At 42.3% G+C, this 14,917-nt stretch overlaps 1 protein-coding gene across 4 annotated transcripts in view; it reads left to right on the forward strand.

Annotated features, from left to right (window-relative positions):
- The window catches only part of NECTIN3 (nectin cell adhesion molecule 3), a 74,231-nt gene that overhangs the window by 25,836 nt on the left and 33,478 nt on the right, over positions 1 to 14,917 (forward strand). For all 4 annotated transcript variants that reach the window (XR_015697483.1, XM_087721440.1, XM_087721439.1 and 1 more), the window contains exon 2: positions 10,180 to 10,521. Coding sequence is in view for 3 of the 4 variants with exons in the window: in XM_087721440.1 (XP_087577566.1) it covers positions 10,180 to 10,521 (342 nt within the window). In the remaining variant the exon portion in view is untranslated. The remainder of the gene's footprint in view (positions 1 to 10,179; positions 10,522 to 14,917) is intronic.

The raw sequence follows: 14,917 nt of genomic DNA on the forward strand, positions 1-14,917 counted from the left end.
TGAATTCTGAGGAGCAGAGTGCTTTGAGAAACTGAGGAGTTGTAAATACTGTAGCTGTTGAAGCGGAAACCAGTAGACATTCACATATCAATATATACCAGGTGGCTTTGAAGGCTATCAAGGAAAAAGCTGCGTAGCCATTCAGTTTGAAAGATGGAAGACATTTAGTCTCAAGTTTGAATGCAGACCTATATAAAAGCTCTTGACTTCTGAGTAATACTGTATGCAAATCATCTTTGTGTATATAGTTCTATTCTGGTCTGCAATAAAGAAGTATAGGCTGCTTTCTTCTGAGTAAACTAAATTTTGAATAAAGGCAAGAGGTGCCTGCAGAACCAAGATGTATATCTGGTATAATGCAAACCAAGAGATGTGGTCTAGGTCACTTGAAATCAGTTTCTATTGCTTCACTGCTGAGCTCAGATCTATGATTGATTGTGCAGACATATTTTTCTTTTAAAAAATACATTCAACTTTAGTTTTCTTTGTTTGCAATAGTATATACAGTCAGTGCCCGATGTAAATGCAAGGACTGGTTAAGTTAATTTTTCAATGTCATTGTAACTTTGAAAGGTCATTAAACAAAGCAGTCAAGAACTACCTATACTGTGTTCTATTTCACAGTACTTATAAACATTTACTTTAAACAAATTAAAAAAGCAGATACCAAAGGTATCATCTTATCTATCTTGCTTAATTAAATTAGTTAACTCCACTGTAAGTCCTTTTCCCAAACCTTCTGTTGGGCTACCAACTTATATCACTCAAAATTACCATCCAAAGTATTCCTTAGTTTTTATGCTAAACAAATTTCCTCTCCATTGCTGCTCCTCTTCTCCTCTAGCTGTGTGTAATAAGAGATGGAGATGTTTATGCTCTCCAAACCTCTGTGGCTTGAAAAAACTTTTTTTAAAAAGTCAGTTCAAACACTCAGTATAATGGACTAAAATATAGACTATAGAAAGTTTTGTAGCTATATAAAAATAAGCAGGAGAAACCACAAGAATAAAAAATTTCATCTATGTTGAAAATAGCAATGCCCCCTGGAGATCCAACTAAATTTAAATGATTCTTTATAAGCAATGTCCTTGCTACAAACTGCCTTTTTTTACTCATTCTAAAAGAAAATATTTAATAATTTTAATCAGTTTTTTTAATCACTTTTTACCTCAGTTCCAGTGGTGGGCTACGACTGGTATGCCCTGGTACGAGCGTACTGGTGCCTGCTGGGAACACCAGGTACCAGTACGGTATGGTGCTCCAGAGGGCCCATCCACCCTCTTTACCTGTATTTGAGCTGATCTGGGCTTACACACATGGAGCGTATGGCTCCTGTGCAAAGCTCTGCCGAGCAGCTGGAGCATCGCAGAGTATTGTGGGTGGTAAGTACGCATGCAGATGCTGTGCGCGTGCAGCGCACATGCATGTGGTGGACACGCAGCCCCGTTGAACCATACTAGTTGCAATGGGATTTGGAACCCACCACTGTTCAGTTCCAACACTAATCTTTAGAATCTGTATCCAAAATATGTATATATTTGCTAAAACTTTGTCTCTGAGTATGTACGTGTAACATTTAGAACTTCCAGAAATTAAGAGACATAATTTCTTGACAGTCTTCTGGGGAATTTGTAAGAATAAATCATTGCTCTATAAATGTCTTGTTACAAATTTATTGGAAAAGTGAGGCAGGTTTTTGGCTACTTGGGACAGCAGTAGTCAATTTTAATTTGGGACATTTTAGCTTGGCGGGAGGACAGTTCCTTGAAATGTTAAGGAGAGAAATCTCACCCATTCTGTTTAGGGAGGAGGTTTCCTTCCCCCCCCCCCCAATTTAACATATCTGTCAACCTGTTATGGAAATGATTTATGGTTATGAATGATTTATGGGTATGTATCCCTAATATGCCAAAGACATCAAATTCGTTTAAATTTCACTCTGGACATTATCATAATTCTTAACTGTTATCTAGTTACAGTAATGGATTAGAAGTCAGTTACCATAATAAAAACTGTAGAGAATATAAGAAATAGCCTAGAAGGACAAGAGGAAGAGCAGCTACCAAAGCAACAGACAAATAGAATTTGAACCTACTGCAAGAAACCAGTTCAAGTAAAAAACTCAGATGAGTTCTCCCTAGTTCACACTGATAAAATAATGGAGAGAGAGAGGAAGCACATTCAGACTTACAGGATTATATTATCATAGCTGTTAAAATGGAAGTCCTGTCCTACATAGCATTGTTTTCTTAGTCTGATCTACCTTATAGAGTATACAACTTGGATACATAATGTAATACAGGTAATCCTTGAATTATGACCATTGTTGGGATTGGAATTTTCTTTGCCAAGCAATGTGGTAATTAACTTTACAACTTTTTTTGTTCTGGTTATTAAATGAATCTGGCTTGTCCCATTGATTTGCTTTCAGAAGTACTCTGGGAAGGTCACAAATGGCTATCTTGTGATCCTAGGACATGGCAGCCATGATAAATAGTTGCTGGCTGCCAAGCACCTAAATTTTGATAATGTGACCTCAAGGACACTGCTGAGGTGGTAAGTGTAACTTTTTTCAGGCTGTTGTAACTTTGATCAGTCCCCAAACAAATGGTCATAATTTGAGTACTATGGTCCCTGTAGAAATGCTTACAATCAATATAACTACTTCTAGAATTAAGTTTCTCTAGTGTGCTGATGAGAGAATCCAGGAATGAGTTAACCTTGTCTCTTAGCTCATTAGATTGAGTCTCTCAAAGTTGTGTGAACACACTTCCGTTGCTTATGTTCCCCAGCTTTCAACTCAGGCTTTTACTTGATAGACGTGTTAGATTTTGTTCCAATCTCTGGTTTTCTAAAGAAACAAATTTGGATTCCTGGATTCTTCTCAGCACTCAGGAGAGGTTCTGGAGAAACTTCATCTTGGCTGCTTGACTCCTGGTCCATCCGGGTGGAGCCATCAGGCTGGATGCCAGTGTGAGGACCCTTGGCTCGAGCCTGCTGAAGGCCAAGGATTTGGCGTTCCTGTCAAATGGTGGCCCTGTAGCATGAAGAGCTTAGCTCAATGCCACTAATGGCAAGGGGCTTGGGGATCAGCACTCGCTTCTTGAAAATTGCATGCTTGGCATGAAGAGTGTTGCTGGAGCCCACCATAAGCCGAGGGAGCATTCCTCAATCTAGCCTTTCCGAAAGACGCAAAAAGGCTGATGGCTCCCAGTTCACCTAAACAAGCAGCCAGAAGCCATTTTAGCCTCCCGCTGCCGGCGGAGACTATATTGAGTCCTGCCCAGCCCCCGGGCACACTCCTAGGCACTAGAGCATTCCACGTGCCAACAGGAGCAGGGTTCCAATCAGAACATCTGCTTGACAGGCCAAATTAAAAATGGAGAAGAGAGCAGCCAATTGAGGCAGCGAAAATGCTGCGCGCAGAGAGGAATCCACTTCCCAGTTGAGACATAAGGCACCAAAGGCAGCTTCTCCGCACTGAGGTCAGCGGTGAAGGGAGCAGCTGCCAAAATCAAGGCTAGGGCAGTTGCTTCGAGAAAAGCCTCAAAAGCGGAAGAGAGATGCAAAAAGGCATCAGAAGGCCTTAGACAAGCAAATTGTCAAAGGGCAGAAGAAGACTGACCGGCGGAGGGATGAAAGCGCCATTTCCCACCTATTCGCAGTCGTTAACAATTGCTATTCAAGGCCAAGAATACAGCCTGTATGGGTGCTGACTCAGTGGCCCCAGATCCGGCCTTGGAATTAACCGAACCTGCAGATACTCTCTTCTCTGAACCAACCACACATACTGAGGTGGTTCCTGCACTAAAGTTGTTCATCAACATTGTCCAACACCAAAGGGGCTCACCAGGGTTGGGCCCCAGCTTGAGTACCCCAACAGGAAATACTACAATACTACACTCCGGGTGCTCATGGTAGATGGTGCAGTGGCAACCTTGACATCCTTCTCTGTCATCTAACTATCTGAAGGATGCCCTGAAGGCGGAGGATAAGAGGGTGGAACAGACACTTCACACGACTCATCAGATGGTAGCCTGGGCAATTGCCTCCTTTTTTACCAGGATCTCCTTGCTCTGGCTCCAGAAGATGCAAGAGAAGATTCTGGCTGGAGATAGCTATACTCACCAGGATATCAACAAGATTGTGGCGGCAGCAGAATTTTCTGTCGATGCCATGCTTAACACAGCCAGATTTGCTTCCAGGGCCATCGGTGGCAGTCCACCACCTGCTGTGGCTTCGGCACTGGTAGGCAAATGGAAGCTAGCATCTGCTCCCATTCAAGGGGGACAAGCTGTTCAGGGAGCCTTTGGACCTCATCCTGGTGGAGTGAAGGGATAAGAGGGATAAGAGAAAGATCTTACTATACCTCTCCAGGTGAGCCGATTCCTGCCTCTCGCCTTATTTTTGTCTCCCCTCTTTCCGGGTGATGGATATCAGGTTGGGCTTTCTGTGCCCTCAAAGGTCCTATTTTCCAAGGCAAGAGCAGCACCCAGGTTGATCAGGCAGGAACAGGCAGCAATTCCAAGCCAAGCCCTTTAGTGGCTGTGGAAGTCACTCCTTTCATTGGCACAAATGACTGCAGGATCAACCCTCCCATTGGGGGCCGCCTATCCCCCTTTGCCAATCGCTGGGAGGAAGTAACGGCAATTGGGCAATTCCCATCCTGGAGACGGTAAGGTCTGTCCTCTCCCGCCTGCTGCCAATTACCTCCCAAAGACCCATTAGATCGCACAGGGTCGGCCTCCTCCGGGTTCCATCCACCAGCCAATGCCATCTGGCTACGACCCGGGGGAGGGCCTTCTCTGTTGCAGCTCCGGGCCCTTGGAACGAACTCCCCGCGGAGATTCGGACCCTCACCTCTCTCCTGGCCTTCCAAAAAGCTGTTAAAACCTGGCTGTGTCGGCAGGCCTGGGGTTGATGAGCTTCCTTCCCCTCTCGACAGGTGTGGTTGTTGGTTATTTTAACTGCCTATCTTGTATTTGTATGTTCCCTTTCCCGTTTGAGTTGTTCGCCGCCCTGAGTCCCTATAGGGAATAGGGCGGCATAGAAATAAAATGAAACTTCAAACTCCTTGAATTTCTCTGACCCCTGAGGGTTTTTATTCATTGTCCCGTCTCGGGACAACACAAAGAGGATCCTCATGGAAACCGCAATACAACACGTGTTCGACATTCAAGAAATCCAAGCGGTTCCAGAGGACCAACGGGCAGGGATTCTACTGTATCCTTTCTGTAATCCTAAAAACTTCTGGGGAATGGAGGACAATTCTGGATCTGAAAAGACTGAACAACCGCCTGATCTACAGGCGATTCAAAATGTATCCCCTCCAGTCCATACTGGATAGCATCCGGGACAACGATTTCCTCATGTCAATACACATGACAGAGGCATATCTCCACATGCCGATCTTACGATCATATCAGCAGCATCTGTGCTTCCACTATGTGGGCTGCCAGTAACAGGCCCTGCCATTTGGCTTAACAGCACCCCAGGGCATTTACCAAGCTGCTCACAGCACTGGCAGCTCACCTTTGGGCAATTCTCATCTGGATGCAGTGCTACCTGGATGATATTCTGATCCAGTTCTCCTCTGCCCTCCACGCGAGGGAGGATCTGCAGGTCACAATCCAAGTCCTTTAAGACCACAGGTTTTCAATCAATGTTGACAAAAGCCATCTGTCTCCAATCGTTTCCTCCACCTGGGACCTATCGTAGACATGACCTCTTACAGGAGTGACAGACACAATCATTGCAATCATTGGTAAGTCGCTTCCAGAGAGAACAAATAGTGCCCCTGGGCCTCTTCTTACAGCTCCGTGGCAAAATGGTGTCCTGTATATCCATTATTCCTGGGCATGCCTGCATGCCAAGTCCCAGCAATGGTTCATCTTGCCTTACCAAAGGTCAGGCAGGAGCAACTCATCAGCCAACATCCGAGTTTCACCTGGAGTGCTGCAGTCCTTCCAGTGATGGAAGTCCCAGGCTGTCACCGGAGGATACCTGTTCAAGGAACCCAACTACCTGACCATCACTACAGATGCCAGCCTCTTTGGCTGGGGGGGCCATCTCCAGTCCCTAATGACTCGGACAGTGGACCCAGGCAGACCTGGGCCAAAATTCAACTGGTTGGAACCTGGTCCTCAAGCAATTCCAGGAAGCAGTGTCAGGCCAACATGTCCTCATATTGACGGACACCGTGACCACCAAGACCCATATCAACTTCCAAGGGGGTACCCATTCTAAGTCTCTCATGCAAGAGGCCGAGCAGCTAGGCCTCTGGGTGGAGAGAACACCTTCTGTCCCTCAGGGTAGAACACATTTCCAGGGTGAAAAATGTGCAGGCAAACTTACTCAGCAGAACCACAGTGGACCACTCAGAGTGAATCTAGTTTTGCTAATATGTTCATTGCAGTAGATAGTAACACATACATTATGTGTGCTAGTGTGCTCTTTGTAAGGATGTTTCTGGACAGTATTTGAAAACTATTTCATTGAAGTTGCATAATCAAAAGTGGTTCAGGATTTCTTGTCTGCCGTGATAACTGTTCTAGTACAAAAAGTTATCTGATTGCAGTAAGACCCATGCTAGATTTAGTATTTTGTGCTTCTGGAGCTGATGAATGAAGATAAACTAGTGGAGAAACCACTTTCTGATTAGCTTTAACTGTTGACCACCATAAATCTCTGCGGGCTTAGAGGATTAGTTAAATTTATTTAAATCAGTATTTATTAGATTATAGTCCTAGGACTGTGAGCCCAATACCCTCTCAGGGTTCCACAAAATCAAAATTATTTATCATCCTATGTTAGAAAACTAATATATTAAAATGCCATCAACCAATCATGAAAAAAGTAACTGTAGAAAATATGTCAATTTTAGTTTTTAATATAGAAAATTAGATACATATAGCATATACAAACAAAAGCTCTCATTGAGGTCCTGCATAATTTTTAAAAACGAGAAGAGGTGAGACTAAAAAAATCTAACTCATAGACTTTGTATATCATGAAAGTTTACCAAATGTGCAGGTAATTAGCAATTGTTGTTAGAACTAGCAAATTGTTACGTTATCATTAAGTGAAAAATCATATGATTGCATTCACAGTTTTACACAGGACAAAATGTATTGTCTGCCATGGCAACAGATGACAGAGATACTATAAACATGCTTGCAAAGTTACTTTTTCAGCACAGCTGTAACTGAACAGTCATTGTCTGAGGCAGTCACTAAGTGAAGGCTATCTGAACTTCATTATTAATTCTGTTTACGTGTAAGGAATATGTCATGGTTTGGCTGAACTTCCAATGTACACAAACTCAATCATTCCTGATATAATAATCCATTAGTGATATTTTCGCAAACCACATCTCGACCCCTAAGGCATTGAATCTCTTTTTTGGGATATATATCTAATCTCAGTTTCTATATTCATTTTTGTGTTTGATTAGAGCAACATTTTGCTTAATAATTTGCAGTCTGTCCATGCAATATAATAGTTAAATTCAGTTGCAGACAAATGGCTTAGTGGGCTCTGGATGTTTTAATAGTGTCTCTTGTGCAAATAAGAATTTCAGATGCTCAAACGCTTGCTGACATGCTGTTTTCCACACAACTGGGCTTCCCGGTTGAGGGTTTGTCGTGAAATGTTTTGTGCATAATAGGTCAGTTAGTGGAAGGGCCACTTGGGCAAAGGACGGGGTGAACTGGCTATAGAAATTGCCAAACCCTAAAAAAACTCTGCAACTGCTTGCGGGTTTTGGGAGCCTGCCAGTCCAACACCGCCTTTACCTTCGCGGAGTCCATCTCCACCTTTTTAGGTGAAATACGGAACCCAAGGTAATCCAGCTGCGTCCTGTGGAATTCACATTTAGACAATTTGATGTATAAATGTGCGTCCAGCAGCTTTTTAAGCACTTGACGTACAAGAATTACATGTTCCTCCATGGTTTTGGTATATATAAGAATATTGTCTAAATAGACAAGTACCCCTTGATACAGATGTTCATGCAGCACTTCGTTAATTAACTGAACACCGCTGGGGCTTCTTGCAGTCCAAAGGGCATAACCCAGAACTGGTAACTGCCTAGAGGACATTAAAGGCTGTCTTCCATTCATCACCAGCCCTAATGCGTACCCTATAGTATGCCTCCCTGAGATCTAATATTGTGAATATGCATCCCTCTGCTAACCTGGACAGCATGTCTTTCATCAAAGAGAGAGGGTACAGATGTTCCACGCAGACAGCATTAAGGCCCCGAAAGTCAACACAGAGGTGTAAACCGACATCCTTTTTCTCCCAGAAAAGAACAGGACCGCCACCCTTGATCTAGCTGGTTGAATAAAGCCGCTTTTTAATTTTTTTTTCTATGTATGCCCTCATTTCTGCTAGCTCTTGTGGGGTCATAGAATTCATTCGGGGCTTTGGCAATGTAGCCCCAGGGGTAGTTCCACTGCACAATCTGTGGGGCGGTGAGAGAGCAAAGTATCACATTCCTTTTCGCTGCATACATCTTTTAAATCTGCATATACCTGAGGGAACCATTCCTCCCCAGCTATATGTACTGATGGCACTGTAGCTCGGAATCCCACCACACCCTGGGCCATGGTTTACGCTTCATGAGGAGGGGGGGCAGGACCAAGGTCCTATTCTGAGATGCCTACTACCACTTCACCATATTGTGGGTCCCCATTTATCCAACCACGCCAGGCCTAGTACAAACTCCTCTGTAATGTGTGGAACCATTACAAAACGCAAGACCTCCCGGTGGGGCCCTATCTCAGTTACATGTGTGGATGGTTGGGCTCCCAATAACGACCCATCCACCTGTTTAAAACAGATCGGCCTAACCAACTTCCTGAGGCCCACCCCCAGACTATCAGTGACTGTGGTGTTCATTAAGCAATGAGTGTACCCTGAATCGATCAGGGCTGTACATTGTTGTTGCCTGGCTGCTTCCACCACTACCTGTATCACAAATGGTTTGATAGGCTTACTTTTCATCGGGTCGGAACCCTCCCCCCACTCGCTGCCACCGGTATTGAGCATATCATCTGATGGGCTGGAACCAACTGGTATAGGAACTGGTTGACTCGTCCCATGTGACTTCTCCTGGCCACCCCTCATGCTCTTCCTGGCCGTCCCTTTTTTGTTCCTTGGTGTGCTCATGGATGCTGTAGGACCGGTCTCATGGCAGACTGCTGTGGGTTGCGGGATTTTGGGGGCAGTTTCCTCTGATACAATGCATCTGTTGCGGTATTTGTCCTTGCCTATCCTTCTCCCTTCCTGGCTTACCCTCGTGGAACTCTATAGCTAATTCCATGGCGGCCTAGAACCATGCAGTCAGTCTAGGTGGCAACCCTCTGTGGACACAGGCCCGGCATGTTCGATCAAGACTGGCCTTAAAGTAATGCACCACCAACATCTCTAGCCACATCCTCACTTTGCTGGCCAGACGCCGGAACTCTGATGTGTGTAAGTGTGTATACATACATACATCCTAGCATTTTCCAAAAATGTATAATTCACTTTTTTTTATTCAACCAAGTATTGATCCATTGATTAAAATAGGAATTGACCATCCAACTTGTCATACAAGCCTATTGTCATGGCCTGAGAATATCCCAAAGGTTATCCAGTTATCCTGGTGCCTTAACCACTAGACCAGATATATATGTTATCACCTGTAGATCCCTTCATGGCATAGGGCATGAACTTGTGCCCATACAATATGATCAGGCAGAAGAGATATGGGTTACTAAACAATGCCATCTATTGGAATCTGGAAAGTGTTCCTCTGACACAATGCCTGCCCCTTAAAATAGCATCTTTGCAAAGATTTGTATAGCTGCCACCCTGATCTTAAAAGAATATTGGAAACCCTGGCTGTTCTCTGGTCTATGATCTTTGCTGAGCTTCTGTAAATTTTCCTTTTTTCTAGCTGTGCATAAGACTTTTTTCCCCTTATTTCTGGATGTGCATAGATTTTTGGTATTGAATGGCCACCTAACTCTCACAAAGGGAAGGAAGAAAAAGATTTAATACATCTAGTATCTAAGCAAATTGGCACATAAGACTGAAACAGGATTATCAATTAAAAGACATTATCCTACAAAAATATTTGTGGAACATATAACTTAAATAATACTTTGTCCGATTTTCCTCCTCTTTTTTTAGGTGCCTTAGCTGGACCAAGAGTTGATCCACACGTGAAAGCAGTTTGGGGAAAGAATGTTACTTTGAAGTGCATAATTGATATCAACAATGAAACTTTAACACAGATTACTTGGGAAAAGATACACGGGAAAACTATTCAAAATATTGCAGTTCATCATCCTGACCTTGGATTTTCTGTTCAAAGAGAATATGAAGGAAGAGTATTATTGAAAAACAACTCTCTAACTGATTCATCTATCATCTTAATTAATGTTACCTTTTCTGATTCTGGTGAATATGTATGCAAAGCAGCTACATTCCCTCTAGGGTATTTCCAATCATCAACAATTGTAGCTGTATTGGGTAAGTCTATTTTATATTTATTTTATAACTGTTTATCCAAAATGTTTGAAAGCCAAAAATAAAATTGACAATCTTACCATGAATCAATCAATAACATTTATTTAGTAATACAATTTAAAACAAAACAACGTGACCAAAAGCCAAAACATCTTATATTTCTAAATTTGATTTATGTGTAATAAAGATCCAGTGGAAGTACTCTCTTGAAGGAAAAGTGTAGAACAATTATTGTAGATTCAAATATATCCCTTCCAAAGCAGATATTCAGAGGCATAGATGACAGGGCAGGGAAATTTGGAAATAATTACTTTAGCGGGCGTACTCAGTTCATCACACGATTTGGATCTTTTAGTGAAGGAGCACAATGGTTAATATGTACAGTGTCTAGAGAAGGAAACCTCTGGTTTATTTTTTAAGAGAATTACCAACAATTACACATTTTTTGGGAACTATGAAAACAGTGAAAAATGCGGCAAGGGTCCCCCTTTCGGTGGATGTGACTATAATTTTTCAACCTTTCGGGGCGGGGGGTTGAAGAGGAAATAAAATGTATGTAGTAATTTTTTGACCATCTTTCAAATATACCTCTTCCTCTAGGAAATATGCCATATTTGAATTGTTTTTTTCAATTGGTTTTCTGTAATAAATGAGTATTTTTGCTATGTCTGCCTCTGTGCTAAGGCTGGGGGGCTTAGTGAGGGCAGAACTAGATCTGTGAACTCCTAGATCAAGTCAGTAAAAGAAAATAAAACCCTAAATCCTAAATTATTTTCTTGTTAAATGTCATTGCCTTTTGGATGAAAAAATGTACTTGTACTCTTTGTCCAGCGACTGCCTCAAACAATAACCATTCACAGTTACTAAGGTGATGAAAAAGTAACTTTGTGATCAGTTTATGACCTTCAGAAGCCTGGAAAGCAAAGGAAAGTGGAAATAAGATCATAAACATAGCTGTGGTTTTACTTAGTGACCACTTTGCTTAATGACTGAAATGCAGCCCCAGTTGTTAAACGAGGACTACCCATATTCTCATCATATTATCTGAGATTTGTAAATTACAGTATCAAACACCAAAGCAAACAAACAGAGAAAGCCTTTAGGCTTCCAGTATTATTTAATAAGGTAGCTGAAATTGTCTTTTTCAAATAATTTGAAAGGTGGTTTGAAATAGTTCTGGATAATTTTTATTGAATATTCCCTAAAACTGAGACATAATTATGTCTCTAAGTTTTAAAAAAAAGATATTTGAGAATGGCTAGAAATTACTTATGTGGTGATCAAAGTTTCAATTAAGGGCAGGATTAACTTTAGGTAGAAGTACAAATTCTGAAGAAAAAGCAACTGTAACTCTTCTGTTTATCAAGTCTGATAATCATAACACATCAAGTGGTGTGTATTCGCTCTAGATTTATATATTTTAAGAGGGTAATATCTTTTTTCTTCATGTAAATATTTTGTTATATTTGCTGTATATGTAGCATTTCTATTAAGTAAATATATATGACTGTCTAATAATATCATATATGCAGGGATGGGTTGCTGCTGGCGTTACTACCAGTTTGCTGCACTGCATGTGTGTGCACAGTTGGCTATAAATTGTTCAGTGTATGCGCAGAACATTAAAAAAGAACTAAAAAAAAACAAGCTGGAAATGGCATGGACGACCGGGGAATGGATTTGGGGGCATGGCCAATCTGCCATCCCGTTCGGCGACCCAGTCTCAATTTCCACAATGGTTCGTGCGAACCGGTAACAACCCACCTCTGTATATATGACTTTGTTAATAATACCCCTCCAAAAAGGTGGCTATATTGATGTAGAGAGTAAATGCAGAGATTATTGATAGAGATATGCAGGAATTATTACTTACGACAAAAGGTCTGAAACACTTTTTAAAATCCAGAACAGTGAAATTTTGGTAACAGTTTAGACAGATACCTGTCTTAATTCACTGGGATAAAAGAAGGAAGGGTAGGATAGTACAATCATATTTGCAAGATTCTGTGATCATAGCCAACCTCAATAAAAGTAATTTTAGCCTTCATGTGAAATTTGCTTTTCCTGGTCTACCTAGTGGTGTTCACATGGTTATCTTGTGGCAACTTTCAAGGGATAAACTTTTTATTTTTAATAAGTTTCAATGAAGCATACTCTACTTTCAGAATTAATTATGATGGCAGAAGTATTCATAATTCACAAAGATAACTGTCCCCACCCGAATGATGAATGAATGTTGCTTACTATTTTACTTCTATGTATTGTTTGTGTCTATTGTCTGTATACCCCCCCCCCTCATTTTATGTAAGCCGCCCTGAGTCCCCTCAGGGAAAAGGGCGGCCTATAAGTATTAATAAATACTCAAATACTCAAATAATGTATGACTGAAGTTCATATAATACATTTAACATAAGTCTCATCATGCACTTCTAAGTGGCTGTTGAATAAGATTTCTGTATATGTAATTACTACATGAGGAAAGTGGTTTTTTTTTCCTGCCACTTTTTATTGAAATGCTAAAATAAATCTTGGTTCTCTTTCATTAAATTAAATAAATTAAAACTATATGTTAAATTTTAATGTTTCTCTAATGTCATCATTATTTATATTAAATATTTTAATTATTGTATGAGATTTGTTATTGCATTTATGTCATTTGAAAGTTATTGAATAATTTTTCATTGAAGTTACAGCATTGGAAGGATAAATCTATTCTTGATTAACAGCACTGAAATGTTGATATTTATTTTCTATTAATGTTTGTATCTATTCTTTTTTGACAACGGGACAAGAAAGAATGTTTACTTCAGTCAACAAGCCTCTTGATAGATTAGGCACTGAACTATATCAACTATGGCAGTCCTCCAACAGCATCAGTCCCAACAGTCAGACCAGACGTCAAGCTTCAGCAGTTAGCTTGTATTCCAGTTGTGACAACCTCCAGCATTTAGCAGCTCTTCAGGGGTCAGGATTCTCTTAGGGGCCAAGGAATCACTCAAGCCCTTCAGGCCATAGCAATGTTATGTGAATCAGTTTTCCTGCTGTCTTTCACCAGACTATAAGCAGTAAAATTGAGGAGTAGCAAAGTAACAATATATAAAAAAGAATGGGTTTGTACCCGGTATAACAGAGAAGAGCCAAGGAATGTCTAACATAATGATAGTTCAAGACTGAGGTAACAGAAGAGGCACTGACTTAAGTCCAGTCTACTCAGAGAGCTTGGAAATTTCAGCCCTATGTCTCCGTGAGCAAAGTAGTCTCTAGCACTGAGTTGTACAGAATATTAAATCAGCTCATAGAACAAGCAGAACCAGATGGGAAGCAGTGATCTTTACTTTCAGAAGTTTGTTGAGTAAATCCTACCTTTCTCCATAGTGAGGGGGGAGGAGTATCCAGGATGGGTGTTGACTTTGTCCTCTCATGATTGGATGAGTCAGATAAGCTCTTTGGGTAACGCCCCCTGGCCGGCAGGACTACCCATTCTTCTGACTCATCTCCTCAAGGAAAAGTTGCACTACTCAGTAACTCCAGTAATTTACAAAGGAGTAAGGAAAATAAACTTGGATCCGGCGAATCCTGCCTCCCTTCATCGAACACAGCCTCCTCCTGCAAGGACTGGACTGCCACAAGCCCCCTGGGGCGGCACGCTGCCCTGGCCACTGAGTGAGACGGAGTCACTCAGGGAGGACAATTGCCGGGCAGGCAGGAGGAGAGGGCAATATGCTTCCTAGAAGCAGCCCTTAATGCAGAGGCTAATCAGGAGCAGAAGCGCTCCTCTGCTCCCCTCGGGTTGAGCCACGAAGCTGGCTAAAATACCCTGGAACACCTGTGCTGGCAGCCGACAAGGTGAGTGCCGGAAAGGCTTAAAAAGAGCTGCGGAAGACAGGGGAGAGAGCTGCAGCCATGGCAAGCCTGCAAAGGCAAAAGCCATTTCCATGTGCTCCAGCAAGGAGGAGCCGTTTGAATTTGGAGCCGGGGCCATCTTGAAACCACATGGTCCAAGATGGCTGCCCCCAGCAGCTCAGAGCCTCAACTCTCAGCCCTCCAGCCACAACCGGAGGCTTGTGGAGCCCTTGAAAGGTGAGAAACCATCGCAGAGGCATTAGCCAAGGGCGGGGGATGCAGCAAAGGGCCAACAGAGGCTTGTTAAGGGAGTTAGAGGCAGGCGGTGGATCCCCCCCCCCCTACTTCCTAGATGAATCAAGACTGCACGAACCCCCCCCCCCAACCTGAGAACTCCTCACCTCCCAGAGGAGGATTCCCTTCGGCTTGGTGCTTCAGAAATCCTGCCTAAAAGCCCGTTCTCTCCCTTTCTAACTGCATAGTAACAGGAAAAGCCCCCCCCCCCACCCTTAAGGACACTCCTTTAAGGAGGAGAAAGAGACTTGGCGAGAATGCC

The sequence above is a fragment of the Thamnophis sirtalis genome, unplaced genomic scaffold (genome assembly GCF_051295495.1).
Source record: "Thamnophis sirtalis isolate CommonGarterSnake01/CBP01778 unplaced genomic scaffold, rThaSir2_p1.2 scaffold_8, whole genome shotgun sequence".
NCBI classification, from domain to species: Eukaryota; Metazoa; Chordata; class Lepidosauria; order Squamata; family Natricidae; genus Thamnophis; species Thamnophis sirtalis.